Here is a 23441-nt window from a genome sequence, read left to right on the forward strand (position 1 = left end):
AGGCATGCTAATAATTTTCCCCGAATAAACCCCTACAGGTTGTAAAGGAAAGCAATCTGTATACCTTTCCCACGTAAAAAGTAGTTCTTGTTTTTTTTTTTACTTATCACTCTGGGAAGAACTAAGCAGTACCTAAAGAGTTGGTGCTTTGAATCATCTTTCTAAAACTTTCCAAAGCCTCTGGGTTTGTTGTGTTGTCTTTGAAAAAGTAATAATATACATATTAAAAATGTTTTTTAAAAAACACCAAAAGGTAAATTGTGAAGTCTTTCTTAACTCAGACTTTACCTTAGTCCCAGAAGCAAACATTGTTATCAGTTTCTTTTGAATCTTTACAGAGATATCTACTGGTATATTTGTATTTCTGGGTGTGTGTGTACAATTATATACAAACAATATATACATACACACATAAAAATGTGTGTTTCTGTATATGCAAAAACGTGTTTTTTGTTTTGTATATATATATGTGTATGTTTTTCTGTGTATATGTGTTCTTTTGCTTTTTTATGCAAATAGATGCACACTGTTCCATGCCTTGATTTCTTTTAAACCCAGCCATATTCTTGGAGAACAGTCTATATCATTGTGCATAGATCTACCTCATTTTTTAAACAGCTGTTTAGAAATTCATTGTATGGATGTGTCCCAGCTTATTTAACCAGTCTCCATATTAATGGCCTTTGATGCAAACTCTTTTTAGTACTGTTTCTTTGTAGTTAAACCTTCCTGACTCTAAAAAGCTACTTAAGTATAACAGGTGTGAACATCTGAGTAGGTTCTCTTGACTTTAGGAATTTTGAATTCCTTTTTTTTCTTTTTTAGGGTATAGTTTTGTGTTTTAATAATTCATATAAATAATACAAAGGCTTTTTGCCTCCCTCTCAACATTATGTGTCAGGTTTATCTTTTTTTTTTTTTTTGCATTTTTTAAAATATATTTTTAAAAGATTTTATTTATTTATTTATTCATGAGAGACACACAGAGAGAGAAGCAGAGACATATTCAGAAGGAGAAGCAGGCTCCCTGTGAGGAACCTGATGCTGGGCTCCATCCCAGGACCCCAGGATCATGCCCTGAGCCAAAGGCAGACGCTCAACCACTGAGCCACCCAGGTGCCCCATTTTGCATTTGTTTTTTATTTTATTTTATGTATGTATGTATTTATTTATTTATTTATGATAGTCACAGAGAGAGAGAGAGAGAGAGAGGCAGAGACACAGGCAGAGGGAGAAGCAGGCTCCATGCACCGGGAGCCCGACGTGGGAATTGATCCAGGGTCTCCCGGATCGCGCCCTGGGCCAAAGGCAGGCGCCAAACCGCTGCGCCACCCAGGGATCCCTGCATTTGTTTTTTAAACCGTCATCCTGCAATGACTATTTTAAAGAACAGCCTCAGGGTACCAACCTTTGATTTTGTTTTTAATCATTTAGGTAATCCTAGTAACAAATGCATTTCTGGGGGAAGAGAATGAGAATGGTATTTTAAAAGTTAAGGATGACCCTAGAAATTGAACTGGGTGTGTTTTTCAAAGTCCATCACTGAAGCCTGGTATTCCATCCTGACAGTGTCTCCACTTTTAAACTTTTTTTTTTTTTTTCACTTTTAAACTTTTAAACACCCAGTTTATATTTCAGGGAAGCTGAATATTTCTCTGTGGTTCCTTTTCCTGAAGCTATAGAATCCCAGCTTGCTATTTTTTTTTTAAATTTTATTTATTTATGATAGTCACACAGGGAGAGAGAGAGAGGCAGAGACACAGACAGAGGGAGAAGCAGGCTCCATGCACTGGGAGCCCGATGTGGGATTTGATCCCGGGTCTCCAGGATCGCGCCCTGGGCCAAAGGCAGGCACCAAACTGCTGCGCCACCCAGGGATCCCCCAGCTTGCTATTTTTAAAAGGTTTGGTTGTTAACACCTCTAAAATTCATGAACCAAAGAATGAAACACTTAATTGTGTATATTTTATGTTGCAAGTTTCTTTTCACTTCCTTTTCTTTTTTTGGTAACAAACTCCTGCTATCCTATCCCTTATTGCAGTGATTTTATTCATTTGTATTTTGCGTTTCATTAATGAAAGTGTTTAACTCAAAGAAGTTAATATGTTATATATTATATATATTTTTACTAAAATCAAGACAATAATATCATTAATTTTTAAAATTAAAGTTTCTCTTAACTTCTCAAGAGATTAAAAATTAATGTATATTTAAAAAATAAACTAATGTATATACCTTTCTTTAAGGGGAAGGATTTTCGCTATTATTACGGTAATAAGAATACCATCCGTCCACAGCCTTACATGTTATTCAATCACTGAAGTTTCTTTTTAGTCAAAGCAGTTAGTAATAGAAAATACCTATCACATGATAGCACATAGGGTTCACACTTGAAGAACCTGATTTTTGTTCAGGTCAGATAAGTTTGCTTCAGGCTCTGTTATCTTTTGGCTTTTATGTTCTGTCAGCCTGGCTCTGCACGTACTTAAAATAATTGTTCAAGATCATATGTTTGGAAAACCTAAAAACATGACACAAGTACACGAATCTGGCTTTATTTGAGGATGAAAGTGGGCACATGTACCTATTTCACAGTCATGCCATGTTTCCTAAAAGTAGTAGAGAGATTACTTACTTATTTTAGGGGTAGTTCCCAGCAAAGTCATCTGGGTGGAAAATTATCCCAAAACTGTAATTAAAAAGAGGACCTGGAAACAAGAATAAGAATGGTTTTTAAATCCTTTTTTTGTGGGGACGCCCGGGTGGCTCAGTGGTTGAATGTCTGCTTTTGACTCAGGGCATGATCCTGGGGCCCTGGGATCAGTCCCATGTCAGGCTCCCCACAGGGAGCCTGCTTCTCCCTCTGCCTATGTCTCTGCCTCTCTCTGTGTGTCTCTCATGAATAAATAAATAAATAAAATCTTTAAAAAAATTCCTTCTTTAATGGATTTGATTCATGATTCTCAACCTGAAATTCAATAAAGGAGCTCAAGTACCAGAGTAAAACTAAATGTATATTTAAAAACTAATGTATATACCTATACCCTCTAAACGTATATACCTATAAAGGTATATACACTAAATAGAAACACTTTTCTAGTGAAAATCGTGAACCAATATTATGTAGTTGGCATATAATACATAACTTATGAAAAAAATTTTTGCTGACTTTTCTATATAATGTTCATCCTTAAGTGCTCACCAGTAGTTTTTTCCATTCATTCTGCAATAAATATGAAAGCAGCCAAAAAAAAAAAAAAAAAACCACCTAATCACCAAGTCATAATGAGACAGCATTTGTAAAAGAACTATAACAACATCCTGAGGACTAGCAGGTTCTGTTCAGTTTGATCCAGGCGTAAAAGGAAGAGGAAGAGAAAGATGACAGTTCAGATTTACACGTTGTGACTTAAAAGTGAGAAAGAAACTTTGAAGCTGAGGATGTTGGAATAAACTTTTTTTCTTCAAGTTTGAGAGGAATTATGTGGAACATTCTTTGTTTAAGGGGCTCAGAATAAAATTGCAGGCAAGAGAGGAAAAAGATAACTGGATTCATCAACAACAGAGAACAGAATTCAGCGCTTTCAAAGTGTTCTTCAGCTAACTCTGTTTCTCATTTTCCTTCCTCTGCTATCCTTGTCCTTCTTCCCTCCCTTTGCTGGCATTTTCAGCTTAATGAAGGTTCACAAGAGTATTTTGGTAGTAATGTCTGACTCAATGTTGTACAGATTTCACATTCCTGAAAATTCAGGGGTAATCAATTAAATTAGTATTTTTAAAAAGACAATTCCTTCTGAATGAGAAATTTGACGTACTCCCAGTGGAGGATGTACTGTCCCTATATTGTAAATAACATAAACAAAAAATAAGTAATTTTAAAAAAATGATGGTATTAAATAATCAGTCCAAATGTGTAGATCCTTGACATGTGGAACCGAAGAACAGCTGCCTAATCAGTGGGAATTTGCTTCTGTTGTTACTCTTCTCTGTCCTTACTCCATCCAGAAACAATTCTCACTTGAAAAGGATGACCTGGGGAGGTAGAGCCCAGACCTGACTTTGTCTTGGTTGTGGTTGCAGCTTACTTTCCTTTTACCTTTATTATCAAATTATGAAATAGCCAGGCAGGAAAGTATGGAGGGAACACTATGTTCTGTTCCTTTAGCCCAGAAAGCTGACAGTGTTAAGACATTATCTTTTGACACTTGGGAAGGAAATGTAAAGAATAGAAGAGCCCCCAATTTAATGGCTGGCATTGGTAAGGAGTTGGTAAGGAATATTTCATTATGAAAGATCTATAGATTTAAAGGCTGTTAAGATTACATGGGAAAATAGATTAATCAATAATTTTTCTGTTTGATCACGTAGAAATGAACATGTAAATGTGGATACTGGCTGCCATCTTTCCTGATTTTGCTGCTAAACCCCTTCATTATCTTTCCTTTAAAATCATATTCCTTAAAAAAATAAAATCACATCCCTTGTTAATATGTTTCTATTTCAATTGTGATGTTTCCCTCATTTTGCTAGTGACTGTTCATGAACTCTTGAAGGAAGACTCAAGTTTTTCCCCTCCCTCTTTACCATAGCCCTGTTGATTTTTTTTTTTTTTAACTCTTAGATTCAACCCTTCTTCTTAATTCCTCATGTAGCCAACCTCATTTAGGGTGTCTGCACTGTTGAAATTACTTCTTAGACCCCCTTCCACTTCTTTCACTGTGCCCAGCTCCGTTTGGCCCACAGTTAGTTCACTGACTTTGGGTTACAAGATTAGTCTCCTTAGAATCCAGTTTGCTCATTTTCCTCCCTTTTATGCTTCAGAAATCATAAGTGGTCTCCAGTATGGTTACCATCCAGATGTTTGGGGAGCTCCGTTCATTCCAGTTCAATCTTTTGAGATCCTTAAGAGGAGCTTACTGATGCTAATTAGTGAGCATCTGGTTGGGTGGGGGGAGTGGAGCAGAGGCTGTGCCTACAAGGGCTGGATTGATGGAAGAGGTATTGTTTTATTCTTGAATTGGTATGAGAGAAATATGGTAATGATATTTGAGTTGGAGGTTTTTTGTTTTTGTTTTAATTATTTATTTATTTATTTTTAAAGATTTTATTTTTTCATGAGAGACACATACAGAGAGAGGGAGGAAGAGACACAGGCAGAGGGGGAAGCAGACTCCATGCAGGGAGCCTGACGTGGGACTCAATCCCTGTTCTCCAGGATCACACCCTGGGCTGAAGGCGGCGCTAAACCGCTGAGCCACCCGGGCTGCCCATGTTTTTATTTTTTTTTAAGGTTTTATTTATTTGGGCACCTGGTGGCTCAGTGGTTGAGTATCTGCCTTTGGCTCAGGTCATGATCCCAGGGTCCTGGGATCCAGTTCTGCATCTGTGAGACTGGGATCAAGTCCCAGGACCCTGGCCCATGACCTGAGCCAAAGGCAGATGCTCAACCACTGAGTCACCCAGGTACCCCTCCAGTTCGAGTTCTAATGAGGAAATCTTTGAGGTTTACTGGAAGATTTGAGAGTTCTTATTGAAGGCCTACAAGATGAATATGGACTCTTCTGTTGTTTGGTACCTGTCATCCTCTCCAAGCTCCCTGCCCCCCCAATTAATTATGTATAGGAAATTGTGCTGCAGCCAAAATGTTCTTTTTATTTTATTTTATTTTATTTTTAAAAAATATTTTATTTATTTATTCATGAGAGACACAGAGAGAGACAGAGACATAGGCAGATGGAGAGGCAGGCTTCATGTAGGAGCCCGATGTGGGACTCGATCCTGAAACTCCAGGATCACGTCCTGAGCCGAAGGCAGATGCTCAACTGCTGAGCCACCCTATAGTGTCTTCAAAATGTTCTTTTTATTTCCTAAATACAAACATTCCCACTTCCACACCATTGATTATGATGCCTAGGATGGTGTTTCCCTTTTAAACCATACACTATTGTAGTATTCCCCCTCTTCAAATCTTTGTGATCACCACCACCAAAAATACTTAGCATCTGAACCTCTGAGATTTAACAGCCTTTGCTTTCTCATATAATTTTTGTTTATTCAGTAAAAATTTACTGAGGGCCTATTAAATGTTAAGCAGTATGCTTCCGATTCAACTGAAAAAGACCATTTACTTGTTCTTAGGAGTTTATGTTTTAGTGAGGGAAATAAATATATCACCATGTGCGGTTGAGTGAGATGGTGTGGGATTTAGAAGAGGTAAATATTATATATTTAATATATATTAACTCTTATTTAATATATATTAACTATATTAATGTGGGATAGGGAGGGGATGGCCAGGGGAGGTTTTCTGTAGGAAGGCAATTTTCAGACCTGAAATCTCCCAGTATTTTGTGGCTGTTATGTTTTGATCCATGTCCTTTTAATATTTAAAGCTTTTATTCTTCTTGTTATTAAATGTTAACTTTTATAAATAATTGTACCCCTAATGGTTGTGGCAGGTAGCTGCTTACCATCTCCTTAATAATGGCTTTCTAAGTGTTGGACCAAGAAACACCTCTCAGCTCTCTCTCAGACAAAATAAACCTAATTTCTTCGCAGGTGCTACAAGCTTTGTTGCTGATTATTCAAAATTGTTATACTGTTGAGTCTAAAAGAGTGCACTGAGTGAAAAAAACAAAATTACTTGGATTTTTGTTTATAACCAGGTTGTGATTCAGTGCAGCAGGGTGAGGCCTGAAGTTCTGTTTTTCTAAAAAGCTTCCTGGTGCTGCTGAAGCAGCTCATAGATTGAATGTGTCTTGAGTAGCAGGGTTTTAGAGGATGTAAAGAGATAAAGAAGATAAAAACAAGTGTTAAGGTATGTTTTCTTTTATTTATATGAATGTATCCTGCAGTCTCTACATCCTGTTAGCTTTATTTACTCTTGCTAACTTAACTTAAATCAACTAATTACCCAACTGGGTTGGGCTCCTGTCTGTGCACCCAGTGACAGTGAATCTTGCCAGTGATCTGACTAGGAAGCTTCAGCTCTCCACCCCCAACTCCTCCCTGGGGAGTGAGTCTCCTCCGTGTCATGGAGCTATGATAAGGTGTGCACCCACTTAATTGAGGCTGCGATATGATTCCCCAGGCCCTCCAGCTACTGAATAATAAGGAACCCCTGTCTTTGGCAGAGGGAGGTGTTCCTTTTGGCATTCTGCCTTCATCCAACTGATTTCTGTAAGAGATGAGTTCCAGGAATGGCATGTGAGGCTAGTCTGTATCCTATAATGTGTAATCAGGAACTGGCAGAAAATTCATCTTTAGCTTTTAAAGTTCCTGTTAGAAATTTTCATAACTGGTGGGAGCCTTGGCAGTTGAGTGGACCTGCCCCTGACCTGTAAAGGGACCTGTGAGGGTGAAATACAACTATCTCTTTATTCTGAGTGTTTCCCCTGATGATTTTCTTTTCTGTGCATCTTTTACTGACTCTTCTATTCTGCGATATTCTTGTAGACTGCAGGCAGGAAAGCAGTTGCTACAGATAATTTGTTCCTGAGTCTTTACAATCAAAGTTAGAAAGAATTATTTCTCTTGTCTTCCTGGGGAACTTTGCTGTGGAATTCCCCCTACCCCAAACTGAGATTGTAACAATGACTGTTAGATTCAAGAGCTCTAAAAAAAAAAAAAAAAAAAAAAAAGATTCAAGAGCTCTGTTTCAGTAGAAAGTGGGAAATGTTGACAGTGTCAGGCTGGCGAGGCAGAGTTGGTAAATGGCCTGGTACAGTGATTTTCAGACTTCCAACATGTATCCTCTCAGGGCCCTGCACCCCTAGACTTCTTGATTCAACAGGTCTGGATCAGAGCCCAAGAATGTTTAACATCCTTGTCCTTTCTCATGTCTTATGAGGTGGTTACATTAAAGGAATTGGTGACAATCAGGGTGGTTGGGCACATGTTTACAGTAGCACATGCATTGTTTATTGTGTTCACCATCATTACCTCCCAATTCTGATAGATTGGTTAATTGCTTTAAAAAAAAGAAACACTGAAACTCAGGGAAACGCCACTGCTTCTAATGTTCCTGTGTAGCTAGTGAGTGCCCCTTTTGTGGTAACCCAGCCAAATCCTGTGAGGCTCCTTGATTTATATGAGCAGAGACCTGTTCTTTTCAAGTAGATTTGGAAGTATAGGATTAGGGCAGCTGGGAAACTTGCTTCTCACACCCACCTTCCTATTATGAAAATACATGCTTTCCAAGATGTTTGTTTGTTTATTTATTTATTATTATTATTTTTTTAAAGATTTTATTTATCTATCCATGAGAGACAGAGAGAGAGAGAGAGAGAGAGAGGCAGAGACACAGGCAGAGGGAGAAGCAGGCTCCATGCAGGGAGCCTGACTTGGGACTCGATCCCAGGTCTCCAGGATCATGCTCTGGGCTGAAGGTGGCACTAAACCGCTGAGCCACCTGGGCTGCCCCCAAGATGTTTATTTTAAACCAAAAATGAATTTGAATTTTTAACACCTGAGATAGTGAAAGAAAAGGGGAAGTTTGGCTGGTCTGGATATTCCCATCCCTGTGTTTATATCCATTAGGTATACCTTACTTACATCACAGGAATAACATGGTTTGTCCTGTGTGGTTTTTTGGTAGTGTTCTTGTTATTTAAGGTGACTAATGTGGATAACTTTCACTGAAGCAGTTCTGGAGCATCCCAGGAAGGACACAATGATCTTGATCTTGGTCTTGGTGAACTTCCTTCAGATGAGGAAGACATCAACAGTTCTGATGAAGACGATGTCAGCTCTGACTCTAGTAAAGGGGACCCTGACCTAGGAGACAAACAGGTATGTGTTGGTATTTAATTTGTTTCTACTTCTGTGTTTGTTGGTCTCTCGTGACATTTGGAAATAATATTTATTAGCACAATAGGCACAAAATTCCTAGTTAGTTTTTTCCTAAAATTTATAAAATATTTTCTAATTAAAATTTAGTTCCTGCTATAATGTAGTACCTAAGATGTCACATTTCTAAAGGCACATCACTTAGAGATATTTAGTAATATTTTGAGAAATTATTTTTGGCACTGTCCATTGGTTTTCTTTTGCATAACAAAAATACCCTCTCAGGTTTGTTCCTTGTATTGCTAACAGTTCTACTTGAAAAAAAGGAATTACATGCATTTCAGACTTAATGAAATCTTTTTAGAGATAGAATAAAGACTGCTATTAATAACACAGTAGGATTCCCTTTGAGGTGATTCAGTATTTGTATTTTCAGTATACATTGCAGTAAGATTGGCTACATGTTGATAATTATTAAAGATACATTAGTACTTGGAAGTTCATTTTATTTTCTCTAGTTTGACATGAATGCTTCATTATAAATAATTTTTTTTTAAAATAAAGACATCATTACAAGGGAAAAAATAACCCCAAGATGTGTTCAAACATCTTACAGCAAAACAGAATTTGAAAGGATCCATACAGCAAGCCTATAAAACTGTAGAGGAGAAAACCCACATTACCTAACTTCTATGCCATAACATCAGTTGTTTCCTCTTTAATGTATTTTTGCTCTGTTTACATTTATTTCAGCCTTAAATGAATGGTATAAATTGTGTAATTGTTTGAATTTAAATCCCAGCTCTACCACCTAAGAGCTAGGTGAGTGGGCAAATTATTTAATCTCTTTAAGCTAAAGAGCCCCCATTTTATGAAGAAAAGAATAGAATTTATCTCTTAGTTGAGGACTAAATGATTTGATATGCGTAAAGCCTTAGAACACCATTCAGTACATTGTAAGAACTCAATGATTATTTGCTTATTTCTTGTAAGACTTAATGCCATAAAGTATTGAATCATATTGTTGGGAGTAAACACTAGAAGTTGTTACTTCTAACTGGGTGGTTTCAAAATAAGATTTGAAAGCTTATTTTCCTTGTTGCTTCTTCACGGATACACATTTTACAAGTATTTGTAAAATTCTATTTCCCAGATATATACCAGATGTAAAAAAGTATGAAGTAGGTATAAAGCAGTGCTCAAGGTTTTTGCTTATGAACAACTTACATCCTAATGGGACAAGAGGGGTCATATATTCACGGGACTAGTGAGAACTCCAGATTATTACATGCTATGGATTTAATAAAACAGAGCAATGTGCTGGAAACTGAGGAATCTATTTAGGATAAAAGCCTCTAAGAAAGTGATATCTGACAGAAATAAATGACCAGAAAAAGCCCAAGCCTTCAGAGTTTGGGGAATAGGCTTCCAGTGGTCTTCCGCTCTAAAGGCAGTAATTAAATGAACCTTTACTGTCTTGGCTAAACTGCAAGTTCTTTTCCTTACAAGTACTGTTTCCCGTTATTTGGGTTTGTTTTTTTCTCTTGTTCAAACTCTGATTTCTCCCAATGCTTCTTTAAATATAGTGACCAAAAGTGATATCCACATTCTACTAGGGGTCTCACTGATGGTATAAAGGAACGATTTCTCTCTAGCCCTTTGGTGTTACACATCTTCTCAACACTTCCTGTCACAACACTGCCTGGTTGACTCATTCGTTTTGTGGCCATTGGAGACTTCCAGAGTTCCTTCCTCTGTGTTTGTACGGCCCTTTCCTTTCCCTTTTGGTATTTATATTGTTGGGCTTTGTCTTTAGTTGTGCCACTCACTGCAGTATCACTGTTAAATATTTTTCTGTTTTTAAAATGAGATTACTTCTTCAGTTAGTCATGGACATCTAGTATTTTTATACCTGAATCTAGTGTATTGATAATTTCCCTCTTTTAGAGTTTTTGGCCATCCTGACGACCTAATTCACTGCCTCTTTAGCTGTGACAGCAGTGGCAATAATTAAAAGAGCTAAGTGTCCCTTTCTAGATGGTTGCTGATCTGTTTAAGCATAACGTGGTAAATGCTTTTCTCTTAAAATAATTTGCTTTCAAAGTGTTAAGAAGAACATGGTCTTGGGATACCTGGGTGGCCCAGTCAGTTAAGCATCTGCCTTTTGCCTAGGTCATGGTCTCAGAGTCCTGGGGTCCAGCCCTGTGTCAGACTCTACGTCAGGCTCCCTGCTCAGTGGGGAGTCTGCTTCTCCCTCTCTTCTCCCTCCATCCCCACTTATGCATGCCCCCCCCAAATAAATAAAATCATCAAAAAATAAAAGAGAAGATCATGATCTTTGGGGCCAAATTGCCTGATTCTTACCACTTACCAACTCTGTGGTCTTCAGCAATGTGCTTATTATCTTTGTGTCTTAGTTTCTCCATCTGTAAAAACAGGCGGGAATAGGATAGATGCTGTTTTTCTTTCTTTCTTTCTTTCTTTCTTTCTTTCTTTCTTTCTTTCTTTCTTTTTTTGACACTTGTTTTTGTTTTTTTAAGATTGTTATGATGATTAAGATCACACTGATGACTTAAAACATTTCTGGCACAAATTGAGTGCTCAGCAGATTTTAACTGTTCTTATTGACATATATAAAAAGAAGCAAGCAAAATCTTAAGTATGTTCAGTCATTCCTTGTATAATGAAATATAGTTTCAAGTATCTTTTCCTATCTTTGATGAATAAGTCTGAAACATGTTCACATAAAAGGTAATATTATGTTCTCACAAAAACATGAAATTTGGCATCCTAAGACTTGTGGTTCAGTCACAGCTCTGCTACTTACTAGACATATGACCTTGGTCAAATAATAATTTTAAGTCAACTAGTTTATTTATACCAATCTCATTTCACAATGGATTTCAAGTAATAGCAAAAAAAAAATGTATGCCAAAATATGTAGTTAAATAAAGGGGTTAATAAATCGTGCTGGAACTACTGGACATCCATATGCCAAAGAATAAAATAGACCTCTTCCTTTTACCATACACAAAAATTAACTCAAATGGATCATAGACCTAAATGTAGGAGCTGAAATTATAAAGCCTTTAGAACAAAATCTAGGAATAACTCTTCATGACTTTGGGTAGGCAAAGGCTTCATAGATGCAGCAACAAAAGTATAAGTGATGGGAGGAAAACGAAATTAAAAAATTTTATACTGCATAGTGTCATCAAGAAAATGAAAAGTTAATCCACAGAGGAGGAGAAAATATTGGCAAACATCTCTGATAAAGGGCTTGTATCCTGAGTATATAAGGAACTCTTACAACTTGATTAAAAAAAGAAATTTTAAAATGGGCTATCTGAATAGACTTTTTTTCAAAGAAGGTATACAAATGTCCAGGAATATGGAGAAATTAGAATCTCTACATATTGCTGGTGAGAAGGTGAAATGGTACATATAGCCTTTATTGGAAAATAGTCTGGCAGTTCCTCAGAAGTTTATATTTAGAGTTATCCTATAACCCAGCAATTCCACTCCTTGGTGTACACCCACATGAAATAAAAACATATATCCAGACAAAATCTTTGTGCAGAATGTTCACAGCATTCATTATAGTAAAAAATGGCAGGAACTCAAATACCCATCAACTGATAAATGGATCCATCAACTGATAAATGGATCTATCAACAGATGAATGTATAAATAAATGTAGTGTATCCACACAATGGAATCTTACTTAGCAATTAGAAAATGTGCTGGTATATGCTACAGCCTGTATGAACCTTAAAAATAGGCTAAGTGGAAGAAAAGTGGTCACAAAAGACCACATAATACATGATTCCATTTATATGAAATGTTCAGCATAAGCACATCCATAGAGATAGAAAGTAGATTATTGGTTGCAAGGGGGTAGATAGAAGGGAGGTTGGGGAGTGACTTCTAACAGGCATGGAGTTTCTTTTGGGGTGATGAAAATGTTCTAAAGTTAGATTGTAGTGATGATTACATACCTTGAATATATTAAAAACCATTGACTTGGGCTGCCTGGGTGGCTCAGGCTGTTAAGTGTCTGCCTTTGGCTCAGGTGGTCATGATCTCAGGGTCCTGGGATCAAGCCCCACATCATGCTATCCCCTCAGTGGGGGGTTCTGGTTCTCCCTCTGCCCCTGCCCACCATTTGTAGTCTCTCTCTCACTCTCTCTCAAATAAATAAAATCTTTACCAAAAAACCCCCTAAAACACTGACTTTATGTATGTATGTATATATTTATTTATTTTTATTGACTTTATGTTTTAGAAGAGCAAAAATACATTTTATGGAATGTGAATATTCTAACAAAACTATTAAAATTAAAAATTGTGCTAAAGGGAAAACAGTAAAGCTAAGTGGAATATTGTACAGAGTAATGCCTGTGGTGTAGTTCTATCAGCCAGAAGGTCTTTGGAGTAGAAACATAGAAAGAGACCTTCTTTTATATAACTTCTTTGACCCTTAGTTTCTCAGGTGACACAATGGGACAGTAATCTCCTGAGTCATTCCAAGGATCATACAGGATATATAGTTGTAACATACCAAATAATTACAGTATAAACACTTCTGAGGTCAAGAAAGTTTATGCACACATTAGGCATTTGTAATATTCTTTTAGGATTGTGTTTGTGATAGGTTGTATTAGTTTCCTAGGGCTACTGTTATAAAATATCACTAACTGGGTGGTTTAAAACAACAGAATTTTATTGTCTCAAGTTCTGGAACCCAGATATCCAAAATCAAGGTGTGGGCAAGGCCATGCTCCCTCTGAAACCTACAAGAGAGAATCTTCTTCCTAATGGCTTGCTTACCATCCTCACTGTTCCTGGGCATATAGCTGCAGCACATAAGTCTCTGCCTCCATCTTCACAGTGTGCCCCCTTCGTGCGTGTGTACTTCTTCTCTTCCTGTAAGGACACCATTAAGATTAGGGACCCATCCTAGTCCAATATGACTTCATCTTAATTTACTAATTTAATCTCAACAATCCCATTTCCAAAAGAGATCACATTCTGAGATCCCTAGGGATTAGGATTCCAAAATTTCTTCCGGAGGCCATGGTTCAATCCAAAACAGGTGTGCCAGATTTCATGAACATAATAATGAACACAAAACTGATAGTATGAGATGTTTTCCTTATGAAGTATATCCAGACTCAGTAGGAGAAAATAATGGATATGTGCCACTGGGCCCTTGTTTTGCCTTTGTGAAAGGAGAGCAAACAGATGCTCAAAAAGATAGTCTTGCAAAGGTAAAAGTGCTACCAGGAAGAAGAATGTTAACATTGTATACCACATCTGTGTGCCTGCACTTGTCTTTGTACTGTGGGTACAGATATTACACTTAATCTTTAAAAACATGCCATTCACTACCATCCCAAACGTGTTCCATCGACATCATTCAGTTTCTGTGGCTTATCCCAAGTTATTAGTAGAGATAGCCATGGTAATCTCTATTTTTTTCCTGTTCTAAGTTTTTAGTTTTATGTTTTGGGGTCTTTACTTTCAGTGCTTAATAAATGGTTATTTGAAAATGAGATCTGTTCATTCCCCTTCATTGTAGTTAGAATATTCACCACTGTTCAACTTTCCTGTATATTGACTTCTATACCTCCCTCTTTTCCAAATTTTCTTTGTAAAATAGCTAATATGATATATACCCCATGAAGAAAGGGATGAAAACCCAAGAAAACTTTGTCCTTTCTAGGTTAATCATGGTGTTACCTCATTTGGGGGATAATTTAATGATAAAGATGCCTGAGGAAGGCAGATCTGGTTGTTCAGTTTTTTTGCTTTTTTAGTAGAGCCCTTGAGTAGCATAGCAGAGGCCTTTTAAGAATTCTATTTAGCGCCATCTGGGTGGCTCAGTATCTGCCTTTGGCTCAGGTCATGATGGGGGTTGGGGGGAGTGTCCCGGGATCGAGTTCCACATTGGTCTCCCAACAGGGAGCCTGCTTCTCCCTCTGCCAGTGTCTCTGCCTCTCTCTGTGTCTCTCATGAATAAATAAAATCTTAAAAAAAAAAAAAGAATTCTATATTAAAAAATAATGGATAAATTTCACTGGATTTTACTTGTAGTGAACAAATGTGAATAGAGGAGAACACCGTTAAGAATTTACAAAGCTGAGCTATTATCAAGAGATCAGAACATAAAACTGGGTTTCACATCAAAGGTTCTGTTTTGGAATTTGTTTGACTTATGATCTTCACAAAGTAATTTCATTGTGGCTAATGTTTCAGCTTCCACAGCAGGGTACTTCTGGGAGATGCAGTTATTTAACAGGCAATCTGCTTTGAAATGCGAAGTAATTCAAGTGAGGACTGTCATTAACTGGGAAGTTTAGATGCCAAATAGGGCCTCTCGAGGTTTTACAGTGGGATGTATTTTTCCATCATTGTTTGACTTGGGTCAGAATAAGTCATTCTTCTTACAAATTGAAGATAATACAGAACTTTTTACTTTGTTCTGTTTTTTAGTTATCTTTGACTTTCTACTTTGAAAATGGTTGTAATCCATTGGATCATTTTCTAATAGTTACTATCCCTCTTTAGCTCTAGAGTTTTCCTAGTTTAAAAAGTAGACTAAAGAATACATAGATGCCTAGAATTTTAGAATTTTAAAAAGCCTTAATCATCTAGGCCAACCCCTTACCCTTTTTTTACATGATGAAATATCTATAATGACCTAATAATTTGTTTCAGATTATATTTTCATGTTACTCAATACATATTATTTTTTAAAATATTTCTAATAAATCTCTTTAATTTTTTTTTTTTTTGTATATTTTTTATTGGAGTTCTATTTGCCAACATATGGTGTAACACTCAGTGGTCATCCTGTCGAGTGCCCCCCTCAGTGCCTGTCACTCCATCCTCCCACCCACCTCCCTTTCCACTACCCCTGTGCATTTCCCAGAGTTAGGAGTCTCTCATGTTCTGTCACCCTCTCTGATTTTTCCCACTCGTTTTCTCTCCTTTCCCCTTTAATTCCTTTCACTAGTTTTTATATTCCCCGAATGATTGAAACCATATGTTTGTCCTTCTCTGATTGACTTACTTCACTCAGCAGAATACCCTCCAGTTCTAACTCAATACATATTCAAAAGCACTGTGCTCTGTCCTTAGATTCTGAGATGACAGCCACCCTTGTATACGTTTGCTCATTCATGCATATCAGTTGCACAGTGGACCAGGTATTGTGCTATGTGCAGAAGGATACAAGGTCCTAAAGTAGGGGGAATTAAACATGTCAGTAAATAAACAATCCACTGGATTAAGTTCTGTACATACATGAATAAGAATAACTTGTCCTGTGGCAGTGGTGGGGAGAGAATATGAAGGCAACCTTCATAAAGGAAAAAACCCTTGAGCACCCTCTTAAAGAATAAGTTGGAATTTGACAGGCAGAAACTTTTGGGGAGGGGAGAAGTGAGGAGGGAAGTCAAAGCAGAAAAGCATATAGGGACAGACATGCAAGGGCAGAGCACACTTGGAGTTGGCAAGGTGGTGCCATTATGGCTGGAGTAGAGAGTATATTGTGTCTGGGAGCAGAAGATAACTAGATACCCTGAGAAGTATCTCAGATACATGGCAAAGGAAACTTGAGTCTTTGTTGCCCATAGGTGATAGGGAGTTGCTAATGTGTTTCAACCTGGGAATTAAAGTGATTATCTTTACAGTTTAGGACTGTTACTCTGTGACAGTATAGAGACTGGGTTGCAGTGGAGTTAAAAAAAAACAAAATCTAGAGCCAAGGAAACTACTTAGGTTCCTGCAGTAGGGTAAACAGGAAATAAGGAGGCAATATTAAAGGAGAGAGGTATGAATCAATGAAACTTTAAGGAAATATTCGTAAGGATTAATAGACAGGACTCAGTTGTGATCAAAGAAGGTGGAGAAGAAAGGAGTCCAGATTTCTGGCTTTGATGAGTGGCTATCTGTAGTATCTAGTATGCAGATACTTGATGACTTAAGGAATGACCAAAGGTCATCAGATGCTTTATTCTTTGTGAATCTTTTCCTGAATTACACACTGCTGCCTGTTAAAATCTTTTCCTCCTTCAAGAGGTCAGCACATTTCATAGTTATTTGTGTATTTGGTCTGTTCTCTTTATTCACTTCTTGAAGGCTGGGGCTCTTCAAAAATTTATCCTTAATTTCCTCTTCTAACAACCAATTTCCTGCCCCATCTCAGACCTACAGATCAGAATTTCCAACAGTTCAATGGGAACCTGAAATTTAAGAGCGGCCTGGGGTTCTAATGATAAGGAGTGTTTTCAAATTTAGCTGTAGAGCAATGAATCGGCTGAGGGTAGAGCTGTTTTCTCCTACTAACCTTGCTATCAAATGATGGATGGTCAGTTACTATAGATTTTTAAATGGTAGTGTAAGGATGGTAGTCTCTCCTTCCTCTTGGAATGATCTCAGAATAACAAGGAGGATAAGAAATACAAATTCTGTCTTTGAGGATATTAGAAGATGGCTAAAACCTCCAATCACAATATATGAATAAAGGCTCCCATTTCCAGCAGCAATAAAGTTTCCTCCACATCCTCACCAACACCTGCTACTTTCTGATTTTTTTTAGCTTATTTATTTTTTAAAATAATCTAGTACTTTAGTAATTTAGTAATTTCAAACTCACAACCCCAACATCAAAAGTTGCATGCTCTTCTGAGTCAGCCAGGTGCCCCACTATTTTCTGATTTTTTTTTATTACCATTCTATGGATATGAATTGGAATCCCACTGTGGTTTTAATGTGCATTTCCCTGGTGACTGATTATATTGAGCATCTTTTCATAAAGTTATTGGCTATTCTTAAATATTTAATGAAATGTCAGTTCACAAACTTACATATACTGGACACAGAACCATGTTTATAATTTTTTTTTTTTTTTTTACCACCTGGGACTTTTATTTTCTTTATCATGTCTTTTTAAGCATAAGTTTTAAATTTATGAAGTTTAGTTTATCGATATTTTCTTCTTTTATGGATCATGCCTTTGATGTCATATCTAAAAACTGTTATCCTATACAGGGGGTCACAAAGGTTTTCTTCTAGAAGTTTTATAGTTTTAGCTCTTAAAGTCTAGGGTACATTTTTAATTCATTTTTGTTATGTGGTGTCAGCTTATAAATTCATCTTTTCACTTATGGATATCTAATTGGTCCAGCAATTTTGAACCATTTATTGAACAAAAACCAACCAGACAATTCTTTCTTCTATTGAAGTGTCTTAACAACTTTGTTAAGAATCCATTGACAAAGTAAGGGCTTGCTTCTCTCAATTTTTTCCCTTTGACCTACATGTCTGTCTTTATGCCAATACTCACCATTTAGAAACACCCCCCCCCCATAGTTTACAATCTCAGCTTCTAGAAGGGAAACACATCCTTCATACTCACCAGCTCCAGTGACTCTGAATCGATGCCACTTTATGTCTCAGGGACTTGCCATGCCACACCTGAGATGTTTAATGTTTAAATCTTAAGATTGTAAAGTTGCAAATTCAGCACTTTCATTTTACAGATAAGGAATGTCAGGCACACTGTAATTGTTTTTCTAAGTTAAAGTATTTTTTGTCCTCTGCTGGAACAGAAGCATGATATCTGCCTGGGGATAACATTTATTATGGAGTCATCACACAGTTCTCTCTAAATTAGACCTGGCAGAGCAAGATCCTGAAGAGGAAAAAAATTGTTTGGAGTAGAAACTTAACAAAGGCAAAGTTATAAAAAGAGAAAAGGAAGAGCGCCTGGGTGGCTGAGTCAGCTAAGCATCTGACTCTTGATTTTGGCTCAGGTCATGATCTCAGGGTGCCAGAACTGAACCCCTCATCCAGCTCTGTGCTCCCCAGGAAGTCAGCTTGAGATTCTCTCTCTCTCTGTGCTCCCTTTATCCCCTAACCCCCACCACACTTGCTCCTTTGCACTCACTCTCTCAAAGAATAAACAAATCTTAGAAAGAGGAGCATAAATAAAGGGGAAATACTGAAAATAAAGTACACCTACTTGAAGAGATGGTATAAAAGTGGCATACATTTTAGGTGGCTCTGCTAGTCAAATGCTTCACTGTCTATAGTATACCTCAGTTTCTTTAAAGCTATTGCTAGCATCTCTTGACCTTTAAGGGACCTCACATCATTTGAAAATAAGAGTGCTGAGTTATGGCTTTATTTCTTTCAGGTCTTTTTTAAAAAAATAGATTTATTTAATTTTTTTTTGAGTAATCTCGGCATCCAATATGGGTGCAAACCCACAACCCTGAAATCATGAGTCTCATGCTCTGCCAACTGAGCCAACCAGGCATCCTCATTTTTCATTTTTAATGTATTTCTTCTGGCTCTCAATTTAAAAAAGATATACTGTATTTTACAAATATTAAACTTTCTAGCTACAGATGATATAAAGAAACTCATTATAATAGGAAAGCAGTGACTTGCTAAATTTTTCAAAGTAACAATTATCCCTGTGTGTGTGTGTCTGTGTATGAGTGTTGTGTACAGTCATGGTTATTAGCACATGACTGATACATGGTCTGCAAGATAAGGCTGTGCTTAAGACTGCTTCCTGAGGAATGTAGCTGGTCAGTGGAGCTGAGTATCTTATGCTGCATCTTGCTCAGTTGAGCAAAACTTATTCAGTCTGTTGGTCATGATCATCCAACAACCTGTTTTAGAAAAGAGGAATAATAATGTGGATGGAAGTCAAATTCATCTATCTAACTGTTCCTTAAAAGATAGAGTTTGAGAGGCACATGGGTGGCTCAATCTGAGGGACATCTGGGTGACTCAGTTAAGTATCTGCCTTCAGCTCAGGTCATGATCCCAGGATTCTGGGATGGAGCCCCACATCTGGTTCCCTGCTCAGCAGGAAGTCTGCTTCTCCCTCTGCTCCTCCCCACTGGTCATGCTCTCATGTACACATGTGTGCGCGTGCTCTCTCTCTCTCTCTCTGTCTCTCAAATAAATAAATAAAATCTTTAAAAAAAAGAATTTGGGGGCTAAGATCAAATAGCAAGGCAAAATATCTAAGGCTAACTAGACTGCAGTATTAATGCATTCTGAATGAATAACTCTTTAAAGACTTTTTGTAAATAGTTGTTTCATAGCCTACCTTGAATATTTTTTGCATAATAATATTTATATTCTGATAGAAGAGTTAGGATTTTTTTATATCGTATTTAAGTTCTTAAGTACATAAGAACTTAAATATGAAAACATGGAAGGAATAAATACACACTGCAAGATTAGTATTTATTCTTGGAGGAGGAGGGAAACTTGAATGTTATATATAACATTTTGTTTCATAATATGTTTTAAACCAGTATTGCAGAATGTTTGGGATTTGTTAAATCTTAAAGGAAGCAGAGGGGAGATATATATGGGTATATATCTAGCAGTGAATCTTTGTGAGGAGATGCCATGATTACCAGCAGTTAAGAGAAATTTAGGGTAGTGGAAGAATTCCTAGGTTAGATAATGGGAAGAACTCATGTTTATGTGATACCTGTAGGAGTCATTTCTCCTGTAGAATATGACTTTTTAGTTTTGAACCATTGACAGTTGTGCTCCACCAAGGCTCAGGCTCCTCAAGACAATCCATCAGTCCAGTGCTGATAGTGGTGAGAATCACCTATTGCTCTCAGCTCCTCCTGTATTATGCTTCATAACTGTATCTAATTCTTCATGTTTGCCATTGGAGATGTTATATAGTATGAAATCAGAAACCTAGAAGTATCAGAGTTCGAATTTACATCAAAGCTGATCTTCATTATCCTTTTATGAGTTAATGCTTTCTTTATGCACTCTTATCCACAGGATGAAGATACTGGAATGAAAAGTAAAGTCCATCATATTGCCAAGGAGATCATGAGCTCAGAGAAAGTGTAGGTATTCAGTTTATAATTCAGAAGACCATTTATTTCACCATTGGCTCATTTAAAACATTTATTTTTTTCTTTTACAGATTTGTGGATGTGTTAAAACTTTTGCACATTGTAAGTATCTGCAAATATTTTCTTAAAATCTGAGTCTGTCCTCCTTTGCATCTTTCCCTATGTCAAAAAATTTTCAGCATAATTTAAATATACTTAACGTGTGTGTGTGTATATATATATGTATATATATGTATATGTATATATGTTAGAAAATTATGGTTACATCTTTAAATTCATATATGTGTGAATAACTATATTTTCTAAAATGTATGTATCTAATGTCTGTGTAGTATTACCAGATGATTCCCGAAAAATAGGGCCTTTATATCCATGTCTCCAAAGTCTTCAAATTTTCTGTGTTCATTTTAAAGTGATACTATTTCTTGTTGGGTAGTTATAGAAGATGTCTATCAGTAGAATTTTAGACAGTATAAAAACAATATAAAAAGAATGTCATGATTGGTATTCAAAATTATTCTCCTTCTATCTGAATCAGCTCCCAGAAATAGACACTTAAAATAGACATTTTTATGACTAACTTTTTAAAGTTCTCTATCCAATTTTTATAATTGTCAACTTGAATGAACCTGTTGGGAAACAATTATGATATGTCTGACAGCATATTCATTTTTCTCATGCACTTTTTTATACCTGCAAGTTTTTACAAGTTTCATTATGAATTGGAAGTTAAAGCACTTTATTCCAGTTATATTTTGGCAAGTTATTAAGACTTAACAAAAGAAGGGTAAGTTAGAGGAAACAATGAAGAAAGAAATTGAAGTGGAAATTTACTTAGATGGTATAATTACTAACATCTTAAACTTAATTACTGAGACTTGGTAGGTTCACACCCATTAATATGTCTAAGAGTATCATTATTTTCAGTTTTCCTTTTGAAAGATACATGTGAATATAAAAAGTGGGGTACACTTAAGGGTGGTTCATATTCACTAAATGATTCCCTGTGTTCTGTACTTAGTACAAGAGAAACCAGGAGCTCTAATTCCTGTGTGAAAAACCTCTAGTTTTGGAAACTTTTCTAAAACAATTCTTAACATTATTGTTCTGAGAAATTACTATCCTGTGAATAGTTTCTTACATAACTCTTGACCATGTTGCTTAGTTCTCTTTATAATTCATTTTTAAAAATTATAGCATAATATTTGGTCACCCAAACTTATTTGTTGAGTTTGAAGTATATTGTCATTTCAAATACATAACAGCATGATGAATAAATAACTTTTCAAAATAAACTCCATTTTGAACTGAATAAATTCCATTTTTTAACGGACCTCTCTATTGTTTTAAACAATTGTATTGGAAAAGGAAAAAGCAAAACTTCCTTTTTCTTTAAAGCTCAACATATATGTAGGACAAATTGTACATTTTCTCGTAGACATGTTTAAATAGAAATTGGACCTCTTTAAGGATATTTTAAGCATTTGATTGATAAGCTCATGGAGGCAAATAATGCTATGGAGTCAGAAAAGCTTGGTTAGAACTTCAGTGCAGTATTTCAGCAAATCTTGCATGGTACACATGTTGAATATTCATTCCAAGATGAACAAGATGAACAACAGAGTCCTAGCCCTCATAGTGCCAATAGGTGAGTGTAGTGCTTCTTATAATATGATGAGAGACTGGATTTTAAAATTTCCAAAATCCATGTTGGACCAGAATGTTTGTAAAATACAATAGAAATGTCATGACCATGTCAAATTGACATAAACGTTTCCAATCCTTTATTCACCCTTCTAATTAATATCTTTGTGGACCAATAACAATTTAAGGACCACACTTTGAGAATGTTGGCAAAAATATCAGTGCCTTTTCTTTTTTTTTCTTTTTTATTTATAAATTAATTTTTATTGGCGTTCAATTTACCAACATACAGAAAAACACCCAGTGCTCATCCCGTCAAGTGTCCACCTCAGTGCCCGTCACCCATTCCCCCCCACCCCCCGCCCTTCTCCCCTTCCACCACCCCTAGTTCGTTTCCCAGAGTTAGGAGTCTTTATGTTCTGTCTCCCTTCCTGATATTTCCCACACATTTCTTTTCCCTTCCTTTATATTCCCTTTCACTATTATTTATATTCCCCAAATGAATGAGAACATACACTGTCCTTCTCCGATTGACTTACTTCACTTAGCATAATACCCTCCAGTTCCATCCACGTTGAAGCAAATGGTGGGTATTTGTCGTTTCTAATGGCTGAGTAATATTCCATTGTATACATAAACCACATCTTCTTTATCCATTCATCTTTCGATGGACACGGAGGCTCCTTCCACAGTTTGGCTATTGTGGACATTTTATCAGTGCCTTTTCTGCCTGAGTAGATTCTGATGTTGTTGTTGTTTTAAGATTTATATATTTATTTTTTAGAGAGAGAGCGAGCACAAGCATGCATGGGGGGAGAGGCAGAGGGAAAGAATCCCCAAGTAAACTCCCCATTGAGTGGGGAAGCCAGATGCAGGGCTCAGTCTCCTGACCCATGAGATCATGACCTGAGCCAAAACCAAGAATCAGAGGCTTAACTGAGCCATGCAGGGACCCAATTCTGTTTCTCAGTAGCTATGTGAAATTAGTCTAACCCTTTGGTCTAGCTTTCCTCATCTGTAAGATGGGGATACAAATACTGATCTCTCTGGATGTGAGGAATTAGTGGAATAAAGTATGTGAAACAGCCTAGTATT

The 23441-nt window shown here is 36.7% G+C and overlaps 1 protein-coding gene across 2 annotated transcripts in view; it reads left to right on the forward strand.

Moving 5' to 3' along the window:
• Nucleotides 1–23441, forward strand: part of FGD6 (FYVE, RhoGEF and PH domain containing 6) — a 110272-nt gene that overhangs the window by 31156 nt on the left and 55675 nt on the right. Inside the window, exons 3-5 of one of the 2 annotated variants that reach the window (XM_041738378.1) lie at nucleotides 8646–8790; nucleotides 20626–20693; nucleotides 20774–20804. In XM_041738378.1, the coding sequence (XP_041594312.1) occupies nucleotides 8646–8790; nucleotides 20626–20693; nucleotides 20774–20804 (244 nt within the window). Of the gene's footprint in view, nucleotides 1–8642; nucleotides 8791–20625; nucleotides 20694–20773; nucleotides 20805–23441 lie in introns of both variants that reach the window. The other variant, XM_041738379.1, reaches the window with a different exon arrangement.

The sequence above is a fragment of the Vulpes lagopus genome, chromosome 23, assembly GCF_018345385.1.
Source record: "Vulpes lagopus strain Blue_001 chromosome 23, ASM1834538v1, whole genome shotgun sequence".
Classification (NCBI taxonomy): Eukaryota; Metazoa; Chordata; class Mammalia; order Carnivora; family Canidae; genus Vulpes; species Vulpes lagopus.